The sequence below is a fragment of the Dermacentor silvarum genome, chromosome 11 (genome assembly GCF_013339745.2).
Source record: "Dermacentor silvarum isolate Dsil-2018 chromosome 11, BIME_Dsil_1.4, whole genome shotgun sequence".
Lineage (NCBI taxonomy): Eukaryota > Metazoa > Arthropoda > Arachnida > Ixodida > Ixodidae > Dermacentor > Dermacentor silvarum.
In genome coordinates, this window is record NC_051164.1 from 117,644,473 (window position 1) to 117,658,648 (window position 14,176).

Sequence of the window (14,176 nt, forward strand, 5' to 3'; positions counted from 1 at the left end):
GGTCTGGTAGAAATGCTGAAAAATGGGTTTGTTTGAGTTTCCTCGTAGCAGAATTAGGTTTTCTTGTAGATTCAAATTACAATCCGACGCCCATTGGTAAACAATCCGACGGCGAATCCGACGCCGAATGGTAAACTAGTTCTTTACCATTTTTCTGACGGATTTCACTGAGAAATTCAATTTTTGTTCACCAAAATCTTGCACCATGTGGAGGGCCTGTGTGGTCGAGGTGGTTGGGGTAGTTGGGGATGATTTTCTCTGCCACCGCGCCGACATCGCACGCCGGTTGCCGACGTCGGATTTTCTGCAACACGGGGCCCTTAATGCTATCGCGTTAATACTCGTCGGCCCGTCTCACGTGAAATCGCCGGTGAGCACTCAGTTTCCCATACCGGCAAATCTCCTCCCGGAATCATGCATGCTGCATTCACAACTATCTCTGCCAACCCTATTGTGCTAGCCATCTTTATTTATCTGTTTTACAGCGTGTGGAGTATATAGTGCCATTGAAACTGTGCTGTTATTTATCTGTTTTACAGCGTGTGGAGTATATAGTGCCATTGAAACTGTGCTGCACGCTTTTAGTAGGTGATAACCCAAACGTGCTGCCTTCCCTGCTGCAGGCGGCAAAGTGAGCATCATGTTTTGCTCTGGCGGCATTGTAGGCATCATATTCCGACGCCATCCACCTTTGTCTTAAAACACTATGCAATAGCAAAGCAACCATGTGCGTCGCTCGAACCCCATCAGGTGGTGTCGCATCAAAACGTCCCGCCAAAATGCCCCGCTTAAAGAAGTTGCTGACCCAGGCCGAATTTTACGAGCACAAACGTAAGCTTGCTGAAGCAGAAAAAATGACGCCTCCCTGAGGCCCTTTGGGCCCCACACATATGTTGGTGTCTCGTGCTGCATTGATTCGTGCAATGCTTCGCATTTTTTAGATTTCAACTACAGTCGAGTCTGTGAAATATTTTAGGGACTTCGGATCGTACGTTTTCCCGGTCAGTACTTTTTTTTTTTTTTTTCAGTACATATGAACAAAGTTCTACTGTTTGCTACTTTGAACCCATAAAAACTTAGTGTGCATTAGAATCGAAAAAATTCTGCAAACTGAAGCAGGCAGTGTGTTTTGGTTTTTTTTTCTGCCTGTTCTTTAATAGGGAGTTTTAGTATAGCGGAAAACGCTTACGTTAGCGTTAGTGTGCGACGCATTGCTAACACAAAGAAAGGCTGCACTGCGCAGTACAAGGTAGTGTTTTAAAATAGCGGAACGGTGCCATCTCGAGGCAGATAAAGCAAACATGAATAAACCCTGTTCTTCAGCCTACTCCGCCGCTACTTGAGAATGTATATCGAAAACAATGCCCATTTGTTACCTGTATGCCGCTGTTAAAGCATCATCACACAAATCTAAAGCAAACACGAGCATTAGCGGGGAACGAATGAGCCAAACAGTGTAGGCCGTTGACTTGATAGATCCGAAGTGGACGACTTTCGCTTCAATGGGCGCCGTCATCTTGCCCTACATATGAAATCCCTTGCGTGCGTTAGTGTTGAACGCTATATTCCGGAAATAGCGTACGTGCGTAAGAGTTCTGGCTACGTTTACGTTCTGCGCATGCGCAGTTTGCAGCGCACAACGCTAACGCTAAATCCTTGCGTTTTCTGTTTTCTGCTATACTAAAACTCCCTATTTTGGCCCACTGGACAAGTCAATCAATTTTGTCTGTACCGTCAAGGTCAAATCAATGGAAATTGACCATATTCTGCATTGCAATCCTAGGCCCAGATGTGTTACTCAAAAAAAGAAGAAGTATTTAAGTTATATTTGTGAGTATCGGGCAATAAATAAGTGGGTATAGATTGCTATATTTGCTCCATTTCAAGAAGCACTTCATTAGAGCAGTAATTAACGTAAAAAGTTACTTGTCATTTGCAGAGTATTTTCAAGTCTGATATTCCTAATGAGCAAGCACATAAAGCACAACCTCAGTGGCAATGGCATTGCACTGCTGAGCACTAGGTCACTGGTTCCATTCTAGGCCGCAGCTGCATTCTGATGAAGGCAGAATGCAAAAATGCTTGTGTACCATGTTTTGGTTGCGCTTTAAATGAACACAGGTGATCAAAATTGATTTCGTGCCTTCTACTATGACTTCCCTTATAATCCACTGTTGAGTTACAGTATTTTAAACCACACAGTTTAATTTTTAATTGAATGAATAAACACATGGTATATAAGTGTGGTTTTCCAAAAAATAAACTGTCGAACTTAGTAAACCGTGATGCCTGTATCTTTTTGTGTTCCTTGTTCGCTTGCACTAATATGCTTTCCAGATATTATGAAGGCTGTGATGTCATGATAACATCATGAGTGCTGCACTTTAAAGTAAGCAAGCCTTTTGCTTTTCTGTGCTAATGAGATTTCACTAAATCAATGCCGAGAGAGTTTTGAAGGGGTGAACACATCTGGGCCTAGGATTGTAATGCAGAATTGTTAGACAGAAAGGCAATTGGAACGTGGCAGTTAGTATTAAAGAAACTAAGATGAACAAGGTCGAAAGAAGCCTTAGTTTAGGGCCCGGGTTTTAACAAGACTGAGTTGATACTCCTGCACCCTTCAGAGCACTTTTTTCTCTGTGATTTCATATTTTGTTTGTACAGCACAGCTTTTCTGATTTCAGGAGTGCAGCAATGTCCCACTTCTCAGAAAAAAAGTATGAACCTACCAAAGAAGAACTGGAGAATGTAAGTTTAGCCAATGCATGCTACAGCCAACACTGATGAACCCTATCCTTGCATATTGGAACTACTCATTTTCTTGGTGTCTAATTTCGTTTAATTTATTAATACCCTAGGGGCTTAACAGCATTACAGAGGGGAACAGGCATGTGTGAAATGTAAAAACTGGATATTCAAACAATTAAATGAATATACAAAGTACAGGAATAGCTGAGAAAAGGAACACAAGTAGTAGTACAGTGTAAAAACAAATATATAAGCTACTTATAATTGAAAATATCCACTAGTGTATTTTGAAGATGACAGGTGTCAGTTATGAGAACAATGTTTTGAGGATGGTGATTTTTTTGATGTTTTTGGCAGAAAAGATTCAGGGTATGTTTTGGTCTTCCATCTTGGCACATCTACCTTCTGTGCATGGTTGTGATGTGAGGGAGATGTATGATGGTATTGCTGTATGATGATGATGGTGCTGTAGATATAGTATGATAGTGTATCCTGCTGTAAGGTTTGTTTTTCGAGTCCTCTGTGTGGTAGCCAGATTTCAGTGTGAGCGGAATGCAAAAACTATTGAGTACCAAGCATTGGGTGTGCGCTTAAAATGAATCTGGAGCCCTCAGAATCTCCATTTGTCAATTTAGCACGTTAAACCCAATCACTGGCTTGGCTTTTTAATTCGTCAGTCAATCAAGTTAGGTCTGGTTGTTACTCACACACCTTTAAATGGGCAGTGCCTTTGGCGCATTGTGTCATGTAAAGATTAAACAAGCATGCTTCAGAAGGACAATGGTATATTACCTGAAATTTCTTATTTAGCCCTGTAATACCTGCCGTGGTTGCTTAGTGGCTATGGTGTTGGGCTGCTAAGCATGAGGCCGTGTGATCAAATCCCGGCCACGGCGGCCGAATTTCGATAGGGGGGAGGGGAATTTGAAGAGACTCGTGTACTTAGATTTAGGTGCACATTAAAAAACCCCAGTTGGTCCAAATTATTTAGGAATCCCCCACTGCGCCATGCCTCATAATCAGATCGTGGTTTTGCACGTAAAATTTCCTAATTTTCTTTTTTAACCCTGTAATGTCCAAGCACAGTTCCACATAAAGGAAAATTGGAACAAATTGTTCATTTTTTTTTTTTTTTGGCTATGGAGAGTGCATTTGGCCATGGAGAGTGCAGGGCCGTTGCTTGGCTTATCGGCTTTTCTTAAGTGTGCTGACAAAGCACTGCAAGCCTCTGATTTTCTAGAATGCTTGTTTGGCGTAACAGGGTCTATTCGCATCTAGCGACAAGCTTTGTATGAAAATGGGATTGTAGTGCCGACAAACTCACAAAATGCTGATAAGCCGAGCAATCGGTTTATGTAAGAGCAATAAGTTAAGACATGCATGCTCTTTATTTCTTCAATGGTGGGCTTTTGCATTGTCATTGGCTTACCTACTAGTATCTACCAACCCTCGGCGGACACCGTTGGCCATGAGGGTAGACCACCTTCAAAACAAATTATCTTTAGCTTCCCCTTCAGCTTCATTTTACTAAAGGTTTGATGTACATCCATGCCCAATCATGGACAAAGTCATGTACTACCCACGATTCCCATCGGGCTTCCTCTAGTAATGTTATGAAACTGTGTGAGTAAAAAAAAATCTGTGGTGGTACGATTTACCAGACTGCTGCAGAGATGAGCCTCACTCTATGCCCTCTTGCAATGCAGATGAGAGAAGTCCGACGGCAAGAGCAGGCCAGCAACCCGCACTACCTGAAGGCTATGCCCAAAAGCAGGGTACGCAGACACACCTGCTCTGCATTTCTCCAAGCACTTGCTTCAGCAAAACCCCAGTCTTTGTGTGGCCAGCAGCTTGCTTTGACACTGCTGCTGATCACAAGGTTTGATTGGCAGCTGCCACAACCACACAAGGGTGAAATGCAAGAGCACTCGTGCTCCGAGTGGTTGTTTAAGCGGGTGAAAAGGTCAAAAAATGAGTCTGGATCCTCCCACTATCGCATCACTCATTGCCTGCATGTTGCTTTGGGTTGTCAAACCCGCTAAATCATAAACCTAGTACTTGTAGGAGTTTCATAAATGGAAGTGAGCAAAGAGTAAGAAACAAAACTAAGTGCTTCCTCTGTAAAATTGATTGTTCAGGATTGGCATCCATGTAAGTGTGAAATTCCGTACCAGTTTCAAAGCAATAATGGTATTCTAATTGGCAGTGTGGATTACTTGCAGTGAAATTTTGAACATGAGTAATACAGTTAAACCTGCTTATAACGAACCTCCATATAACGAATTCCTGGATATAACGAAGTTTTTGTATTCCCCGCCATGACTCCATAGAAGCACATGTATTTGAAACCTCTACGTAACGAAGTGGCAGCGGGAGACCCCCTCGATATAACGAATTTTCCCCGCCAACAACCTAGAGATTTCGCTCCAAATTTTGTCATTTTTGCGCAAGCAGCAACCGGAACCACCTTCTCCGCCGCGACGGAATGCGAAGCGGCGGCGTCACGCTTGGCGCGCTCGAATTCACGGCGCGAGAGCGAGCCCGCATGTGCGTGCGTGCGAGCATGCGCGAGGCGGGCCTGCATCCCTTGACCCAGCGATCTTGCCGCCGCGGGCATGACCTTTCCCCTTCTCTTCATTCAAACCTGACCCCGCCGCTTGCTGCAGCTGGCCCAGCCCCCCAAGCCGGCACTCTCCTTTTCCTGTTGATGTTGCCGAAGGAAAAAAAAAAACTCATATTTTTTCAACGCGCTGGCTGCGTTACTCTCTGCTTACTGCGCAAGTCTCTGCGCTTCACTTCACTAACTTGACTCTAGGTGACACTATACGACGCTACGCCGCCATCGCGTCGCTCGCTCTACGTTTCCTACGCCTCGCGCTTGTGCGAAACGACACGCATCCGCGCATCCAGTACCTGGTGCGACATTCGAAGGATGAGTGCTTCGACGAAGAAACGCGAGATATTGACCTTGTCTGCAGTTCGCTTTGAAGATAAGCCCGCGCAGGCGCGCACTTTTTCCACATCACAGATCGCTTTTAAGATACGGCGGCCCCCGCCGAAGTAAACGCCTCCCTTTCTCGCCTCCCCCGCCGTGCCTAGCGTGGAAGCGCGCTTCCGCCCCCCTCCCCCCCTTCTCCCTCGCGCACGCGAGATTGAGTCCGCTGACCCCCGCTAGCTTTCACTCGCACACACAGCGTACGGCACGCAGCGACTATGTTGCCGTGTTTGGACTTTACATGGAACCTCAAAGCGACGTTTGCGGTGACGGCACAAATGCGCTTCGCAATAACATGTGCTTCTGCGCGGTTACTACTCCGACGGCGACAGCGAATTCGTACCCCCCTACCGGCAGCTTCTCCGCGTTGCGGGGAACTTATCTCGAAGGCCATGCTTTTGTGCACGGCAATTGGCAGCAAAACGTCATGGTGCCCATGTTGTAAGTTCACTATCGCTGGCGACTGCCGTCCGGGCCTCGCAACTCGAGAATCGAACGTCTGCGCACATGAGATTTTGCCGATTTTGTGCCTGGTGCGTGTAGAACAAGAAAAATAGTACGCACTAACCGTTTGGTGGGCAATGAGGGACTACGGCTTAAGCGGTCAGCCAATGCATGTTGTTCAAGGGGGCTGGGTAGGGGAATCTTCGCGACTACGTTTAAACCGCAATTACGCATTAAGTGGGTACGTAATAACGAGGTTTGACTGTACTATCCTTACTTCGTATAGTTGCATGTCTGCTAATTTGCTGTCACAATGGCAAAGACCTTCACCTTTCTGGCGAAACTGGGACTTTTTTGTTCATCGCAACTTAATTGTATTGGAGGTAAATCTTGAGCGATAGTACATACGGTAAGCGTTTCTTTTTCCAGTTTTCGTGCCAAACCTGCATATAACGAAATCCTCTTTATAACGAAGTTTTTCGGGAATTTTCAATTTCGTTTCATCCAGGTTTAACTGTATTGCTCCTATTGAAACAGTGAGGACATGCCGTAATGTGGCACTGAGCACATCTGTCGAGAAGGTAGAATTGTTGTAGTTAAACTTGTACAGGGAGTTTACCTTGTAGCCGAATTGTGCATAACGGTGTCTCTGAGAGCCAAATTATTCGCCATGATGAGGTGATGTAGGCAAGTGTTTGCTTCTTTCTTATCTAGCAGTCTTGATTAGAACAACATTCACTTTCTCACCTGTGCTGGTCCAGTGTGCTACAGTTGACATGCATTTCAGTCGGCCAACGGGCATCTGCAAGCAGCAGCTTTGGATGACATCCCTGTCACAGAGATCGATCTGTCGGTGCCTCTTCACATACCTGGTGAGTGCATTGTGGCTTTTATTTATTTATGCTCCACAGCATGTCATCATCCTGCCAAAAAATATAGTGTACATGTTCTCTGAGCCATGTATAGGATGTTGTCTTATGCTGCCTCTTTAAAGTACTGACAGAAAATTCTTGTTTTCCTTTTATTGCTTTATTAGATAGCCATTGACCTAGTATAATTAGGTTAATGAGCCAAAATTCCTCAAGAGCGAAACAAATGCTTTCAGTGCTACTTTCAGTACTATTCAACTTTCAATGAAAAGAGATACCTGCCTATACCAGACAGTAATGTGTCCAGTGAGCAGCTCTTTTTCAGTGTCTGATGGAACTGTGACATGCAGGTGGATGTCGCTGCTCCCTGAACATGTCGAGTAGCCATTCTTCTTTCACGACAACATTAAATAACTGCAGTTATGATACTGTCAAGCAGATGTGTTGTATTAGAGAATTTTGTTCACTAAAGAGCATAATTTTCCTGATCATTATTTTCTGTACAATAAACTTGCTTTTTATTCCATTTGTACCTCTAGGTGGGGTGGGTGAAAAAAATTTATATTTTACAAAAGCAGTAGTATTCGCATTTGAAAAATATTCAAAAGATATTCGATTCGATTTGCACTTGCTTTTCGTTATTCCAATTAACTTTGAAATTGAAAATTTGATATTTGCACACCCCTTAAAGAAGACATCGTGTCCCTAAAGCTTGTTGTGGTGGTCTCGTGGTACCAGATGCCACTAACGCTTACACACCCACGATGGCCGTGCTGCCAAAATCAGTCTGTTCAGCACTCGGCAGGACCAAAAGGAAGTGCATGTCCCTCTGCGATTCCGAGAGACCAATCTGGCAGCTTTTAGCGACATTGTACGGCTTTTCGTGATGTGAGGAGTATCCTTTTTCACATCCAAAGCTACATTGCGCTTGGTGCATGTTTTGAACGGGTTGTAAAAAATAGGCTGAAGTTATAATTATTCGTGGCAGTTTCGAGGAATTGAGGCTTCGTACCACAATTATGGAGATGGCATCTACCTAGGAAAGCAAAAAATGCGGGACAACGTTTTCATGTCAGTGCTCCCTTAAACTGGTGTCTAAAAATCAGTGAAGCTTTCAATGCACTCTCTCGCACTGGAGTCTGTGCTTCAATGCCAGCATAGCTTCCCGATCTTTGTTTCGTCTTTATTCTGTTTCAAGAAATTAGTAAATTAAGGCTTGTGCTTTGTGAGAGCCCAATCTCTGAATACACCACTCACCATTCTTGCTGCTCAGGTCTCATTTCATCCGACAAGTATCTTAATGCAAGTCGCAAGGAGCGGGATGTGGCAGATGGCGGCAAGAAGAAGAAGAAGAAGCTAAAGAAAGGCGAGTTATTGGGATATTCTTGTCTGCTAGCACATTTATTGTAAAGGACTTGGCTTGCAACAAATTGGCCACAAAGGAAAAAATTAGCATGCACCACTATCAGAGGTCTTCTCAATGCTGTGCCTTCGTGCTTGGCAGGTCTTTTATTTTCTTCATATATACTCTGCTTGATTTTGGCGCGCCCTCACTTGTTACATTCACACAGTTTTCATGGTCAGGAAAGAGATGTCACCCTCACACTTTCATACTTCGTGTGTATACTTTTATTCAGATAAAATGACTTATTTCAGTATGTGCTAACTCCAGAACAGTTTTGAAAGATGTTGAGCAAAAGGCATGTTTTGGTTTAGAGGGTAGCAACCAGTACAAGTTTGCAGTAATTCTTATTCTACACTGGATGGCTCACGAATTGGAACATCTTGGGGCCATACCTAAAGTTGATATCCTATTTCTTGCTAAAGATTAACTTGAATGTGTTTGCTTTTGTGTTCGAAGAAAGTTCCTGGAGTGTTCCATTAACCCCTTAACTGTTTTATTATTTTGACAAGTTCTGTGCCCAAACTGCCTATTTTTTAAAATTTGATATTGAATATTTTGCTTCTAAAACGCAAGTTATCGGTGTTGAAAAAAAAATTCAAGCTCATACTAAGTCAAATCAGCATATTAAAGTTTGCTATTGCTCATGATAAAGGAGGCCAGATACCTGCTGGTAATCAACAATAAAAAACAGAGCAAGAGCACTGTTCGGAAAGTTTTATCAAGTCATCAGGCAATGTTATGTTGAACTAAGCCTTACCAGGGATGCCCAAAAACGGAAGCCGAGGAGCCTTCGTTGGCAATGTCCTTCCCATCGATGTACCGCCAATGGTGCGCATTCGCAATAGTGTCTTCTGAGCAGTGGACTTCATATGATGAATTGCTAATTTCAAAGTCATCGCTATTGTTTGGTCCCAGAAACGAAGTAAACGTTGGTTTCTGAATCACTACCATCCAAAGTGCAGGACAACGGCGAAATGCTTCTTTTCCGTGACAACGGGCCAGAAACACATGCGTCACCTCCACCGGATGCCATTTTTTTAAACGAGTTTCCCCCCGAAGAAATGTGAAACGGTGTTTGAAAAAACAGAAATTACCTGCCCAGTGCTGCTTGTGAAGCGACACACCAACTAGCCTGCAAACAAGCATGTCTCGTTCAAAATGCTCAGAAGGAGATATTATGTCGAGCGGATGAGCTACACTCGTCAAACAGTTTTGGGATAGCTCGGCAAAGACGAGTGTGCTCGTCCGAAACGGTTAAGGGGTTAAACTTTGCAAAGAGTTCGTCAAATGTATTTCGTGTATTGCATACCTAATTTTGCTTTCGCAAGGTGTATGTGGGCCAATCAGGCTGTTGTGTAAATGCACACCTGAAGCAGTATCAGCCGTCAGTGAAGTCATCTGGGTCGTTGCATCTGGCATTTCATTGCAAAAGGTATCGGCGGTGTGCAATTTTTAATGCAACAGAGATAGCTTTTTTAAAAGTAATAATTGGCTCACGTGAGTATTAGTAGAGGCCTTCCATATTGTGAAAAGGGGACATACCTGCACCCTTCTGTCATGCTATATGATAAAGGGTTAGAATTTATCGGTAGTTCGCCCGCGTGTAGTTTTTACGTTCAGTTTTTAGATTTGTTGACAATTCTATTACCGCTTATATCAAATTTTTTAGCTGTCCGTTTCACTTCGTTATAACACGAGTTTACTGTGTGTGCTACAAAGCTGCATTCACTATTAATCCACTTTGGTGTTGATGTGGTGCAGTAAACATCTGAGTCTCTATTTCCACTGTTCCAAAAACTGCTTCAATATAATGCAATGCTGTTTCCATTACTGTTGAATCAGCGTCGATCCTGCAACTTGGTGTGATCTTGCGGCATGCGCAGGCAAGGAAAGGCGGAAGAAAACGTCCCAGCTGGCAGTGGCCTCAGAGTCGGACGAGGAGGAACTGCCTGGTCCACTTGGTGTGGTCAACACATCCGTCGAGATGCCCGAAGGTGCTCGCCTGACTGATGACGACGACGATGACCGCAATGCTGATGACCCACATCGTGCCTTGGACATCGACTTGGAAGAGTGAGACCCCTTTTGTCTCCAGCATGTGTCACTTTCAGTGTTCAGCACGTGAGCACACATCACTCTGCCAGAACAGCCTGAATCATGTCACTGTGTATCACATCTGGTCACACCTTTTAATCTGAAATTGGATTCTCACAGCTAGGTACAATGCTCAGCCATTCAAACCAATAATCTGACTAGATGGTGGCCGGGGCTTTCTGTGCTACCGGTGAACGATGGGTCATTGCTGGAAAGCCAAATTCAGTCACAATGCATCACAAAGGCTCTTGCTTTCATTGTACAGTGGAATCTCGATGATACGAATCTCACGGGGTCACGAAAAAAAATTGTATTAGCCGAAATTTGTATCATCGAAACACAAATAAAACTAGCTAAATTAAAGAGTCGAGAGGTGACCTCACTCAGGCACACGTACGTAAAAAGCATTTACAGTATAGACCACTTATAACGTAACCGTTTATAGTGCAGAACTGTCTACAACGCGGCCTTTTCCGACTCCCGTTTACCCTCCCATAGAACTCCACGTATACGCATACCGCTTACAGTGCAGCCGCGTGAGAGGAAATTGCGGCTTCCGCGGGAAAATCTCGCCAAGAAGGGCGGTAGCGAGCACGAGATGTGCCCACCGATGGGAGAGGAGATCAACGAGGGTGATGCGGAGGAGGAGCATGAGACGTGGAGCACGAGTCCAAGAGCGATAAAGTCGTCACCGCGCGCCGTATGTGCGAGTGAAAGCGCGCGGGGCACGCGCGCCTTCACGGACAGCGAACGCACAGCGGAGAGCAAACGCGACTTCCATTCCGCGAAAGGCCGTAGGGTTATGGGAGGGAGGGAGGGGGGGGGGGGGGGGGCGCCGCTGTGCTGCGGCGCCAAATTCTTGCAACCGAGCGCAAGGGTAACTGGCGACGCAATCTCCCCACGCGAAAGGAGCAAAGCGGGAAGGTAGCGCGGGAGGGAGCGGGGGGGGCAGCTCTTGTGCGTTCTTGTACTTTTCGCCTATGCCGGCTGTCGGTGGTGTCACGCGCACCGTATCTTAAAAGCGATCTCCACACGGCTCTCACCTTTGTATGCGCTTACGCCCCTCAGTTTCTGTTGAAGTGATAGACCGCACGAACCTGCACTGCGGCGGCCGCGCGTGGATAAGCGCAGCCGCCGCAGCGAGCAAAGAGACAAAAAGAAAAGCAACAACAGCGCCACTGCTTCAAACTCTTCGCGCCCAGTCGTGGCTTCCGCGCTGGACAGCGCAGGCGCGGCGTGAAAACCCGCGTGACTGCGCGCTGTTCTCTTTTGCGGCCGTCGGTGGGGTGGCGTTTATTCGTATCAGCCGACGCGGGTCGAAAATCGATTCGTAACAAGCGTTCTCTAGCACGTTGCAAAGTAATGGGGCTCGGCCGGGACCTCAGAAAAATTCGTATCATCCGGAAATTCATATTAGCCGTGATCGTATCATCGAGATTCCACTGTATACGAAAATGGATCAGCTCGATGTCCCCAGCGCCCACCAGTGGCACAAGTAGTGTTAGCAGGCATGCACTCCTAGTATGATATTTTAATTGCTGAGAATTGTACTGAGAGAAGTGGAAATTTCTTTTAGTTATCAAGATCATTATAGCAGAAGCGTACAGCAGAGCACTTCCTTATTCGTTCAGTCCAAATTTCTATGTTTCGACAGTCTAAAAACAGTCCCATAACCTCTTAGAACACTTCCAATGGCTAAAGCATTGTTAGTAAGTAAGTGCTTACTAACATAATAACAAACCCAGCAGCCGCATATTGTAACAGACATGTAGGGTGCATTTAAACGTTATCTGTGGCTCAGGCGTGGCAGTGTTGGCACAGCGCAGTTTTCACACAGGCTGGTTTGCTATATATCATAATCGTTCACACCATATTGTAGTGGTTCTGCATTCAAAGACTCTCTCTAGTATTTACGCAATACAGTGGAATCTCGTTAAAACGATTCTGCATGATACGTTTTTCAGAGAAGTTTTTTTCTTATATACCATTTCTTTTTCTTATGTACGATTATGTTGGGACAATACGATTTTCGGATGATACATTTTATTACGGATGGGCAAATATTCAGTATTGTCAAATATTCGATTGAATTATTCTATGTTCGTTATTCGCCTCGATTCGAATTCAGGTATTCGATATTTTCGAATTATTCGGCGCTTCCGAATAGGCAGCCAGAAGCCACGGACGGTCGGTACACATCTCGTAAGCTATGCTTCAAGTCATGGCAGCCAAACATCAGCTGTAAATCTCGAAGGCTATACGTTCTTGCATTAAAGAGCTAGAAATGTGCAACGCAAAAAAAGCAGAAACAGAGCTAGCATACAACCGAAACAAAGCAGCGGAGTACACATCGCCATAGTCTTCAGCTGAAATCGCATGTGAATGACAGCAGCGACGGAACGCTTTGTACCTATTTGTGCCTTTATTGCGTTTACCGCCGCGCATAACAACGCATTGACTGCGGGATTACAAAGTCACCATCCATGATAGTGTAGATAGCTGCCGCGGTTTCTTCCGCTGCGGTTGCGGCAAAAAGTAGTTTCGTTTCGACTCAATCCGCACGTTGGCCGCGTGCTTAAAAAGCCTACGTACTGGCCACCCATGATCGCATAGATAGCGACCGCAATTTCGTCTGCAGTTGTTACAGCGAACGGTAGTTTAGTTCCGACTCGGTGCGTGCGTCGGCCGCGTGCCTTAAGCACCGCACTGTCGCCGTTCATAAGCGCATCGATAGCGGACGCGGTTGCGACAAACAGTTGTTTCGGTTTGACTCGGTGCAAAGCTGTCAAGGATGAAGAGCACCGGCTACATCGCGATGGAAGTGCGATCTATTGGTGGTCAGCTTACTGGCGAAAAAATAATCAGGATGTGCGCGCGGTAGTGCAAAGCATGTCGAAAATGATGGCGCGCATCGCTGCCGTGCTGCGAAGGAGGTCGCGAGGCCTCGATCGCTGCTGCGAGAGCCAATCAGTCACGAGGTGACGAGAATTGCAACTTCCGCACTGCTTTTGTGCAAAATAGCAAAAGGATTTGCTCATCCATTCCACTAATAAAATCTGTGCTGACGTAGTAAGCATTTGCTTATTATTTTCTGGATACCCTGATAATTCGGTTCATTCGGACATTTCTTTTTTTCCGGTCCCGTGAAATTCGAATTAACTAGGTTTTATGTGATATATACTATTCGAACTATTCGATTTGAAATTATTCGAACATATCACCATTCGCTTGGAATTCGCTTCGACCCTCAAATTCACTATTAGCCCATCCCTAGTTTTATTTTCCGGTTCCTGTGAAGATCGTATGAATGAGATCCCACTGTAAAAATTAGGAGAATTGAATTAGTAGCAGAAAGACAGTGCCGCTCCCACAGTTTGTGACTTGCAAAAATAATAAAAATAATAAGAGTGCAAAAATATGCATTTCAAGCTACAAAACCAAGTAGGCTTTTTCTAAAGCAGCACTGAAGGATCGTTTTTGACAGGACAGCAAGCCGGAAAGGTGCTCTTTCAAATGAGACCAAGATGACCTGGCTCTGATAAGTGATTTTGGAATGGCAAACTGCACGAATGTCATGAGTAAGACGCCGGCGGCGCCATAAAAGAAGACAAGGACGATGTG

General features: G+C 45.0%; 1 protein-coding gene across 3 annotated transcripts in view; it reads left to right on the forward strand.

The window, feature by feature from the left end:
- The window catches only part of LOC119432357 (AP-3 complex subunit delta-1-like), a 213,500-nt gene that overhangs the window by 99,536 nt on the left and 99,788 nt on the right, over positions 1–14,176 (forward strand). For all 3 annotated transcript variants that reach the window (XM_049659316.1, XM_037699524.2, XM_049659315.1), the window contains exons 19-23: positions 2,685–2,748; positions 4,455–4,523; positions 6,975–7,059; positions 8,330–8,422; positions 10,345–10,534. In XM_049659316.1, the coding sequence (XP_049515273.1) occupies positions 2,685–2,748; positions 4,455–4,523; positions 6,975–7,059; positions 8,330–8,422; positions 10,345–10,534 (501 nt within the window). The remainder of the gene's footprint in view (positions 1–2,684; positions 2,749–4,454; positions 4,524–6,974; positions 7,060–8,329; positions 8,423–10,344; positions 10,535–14,176) is intronic.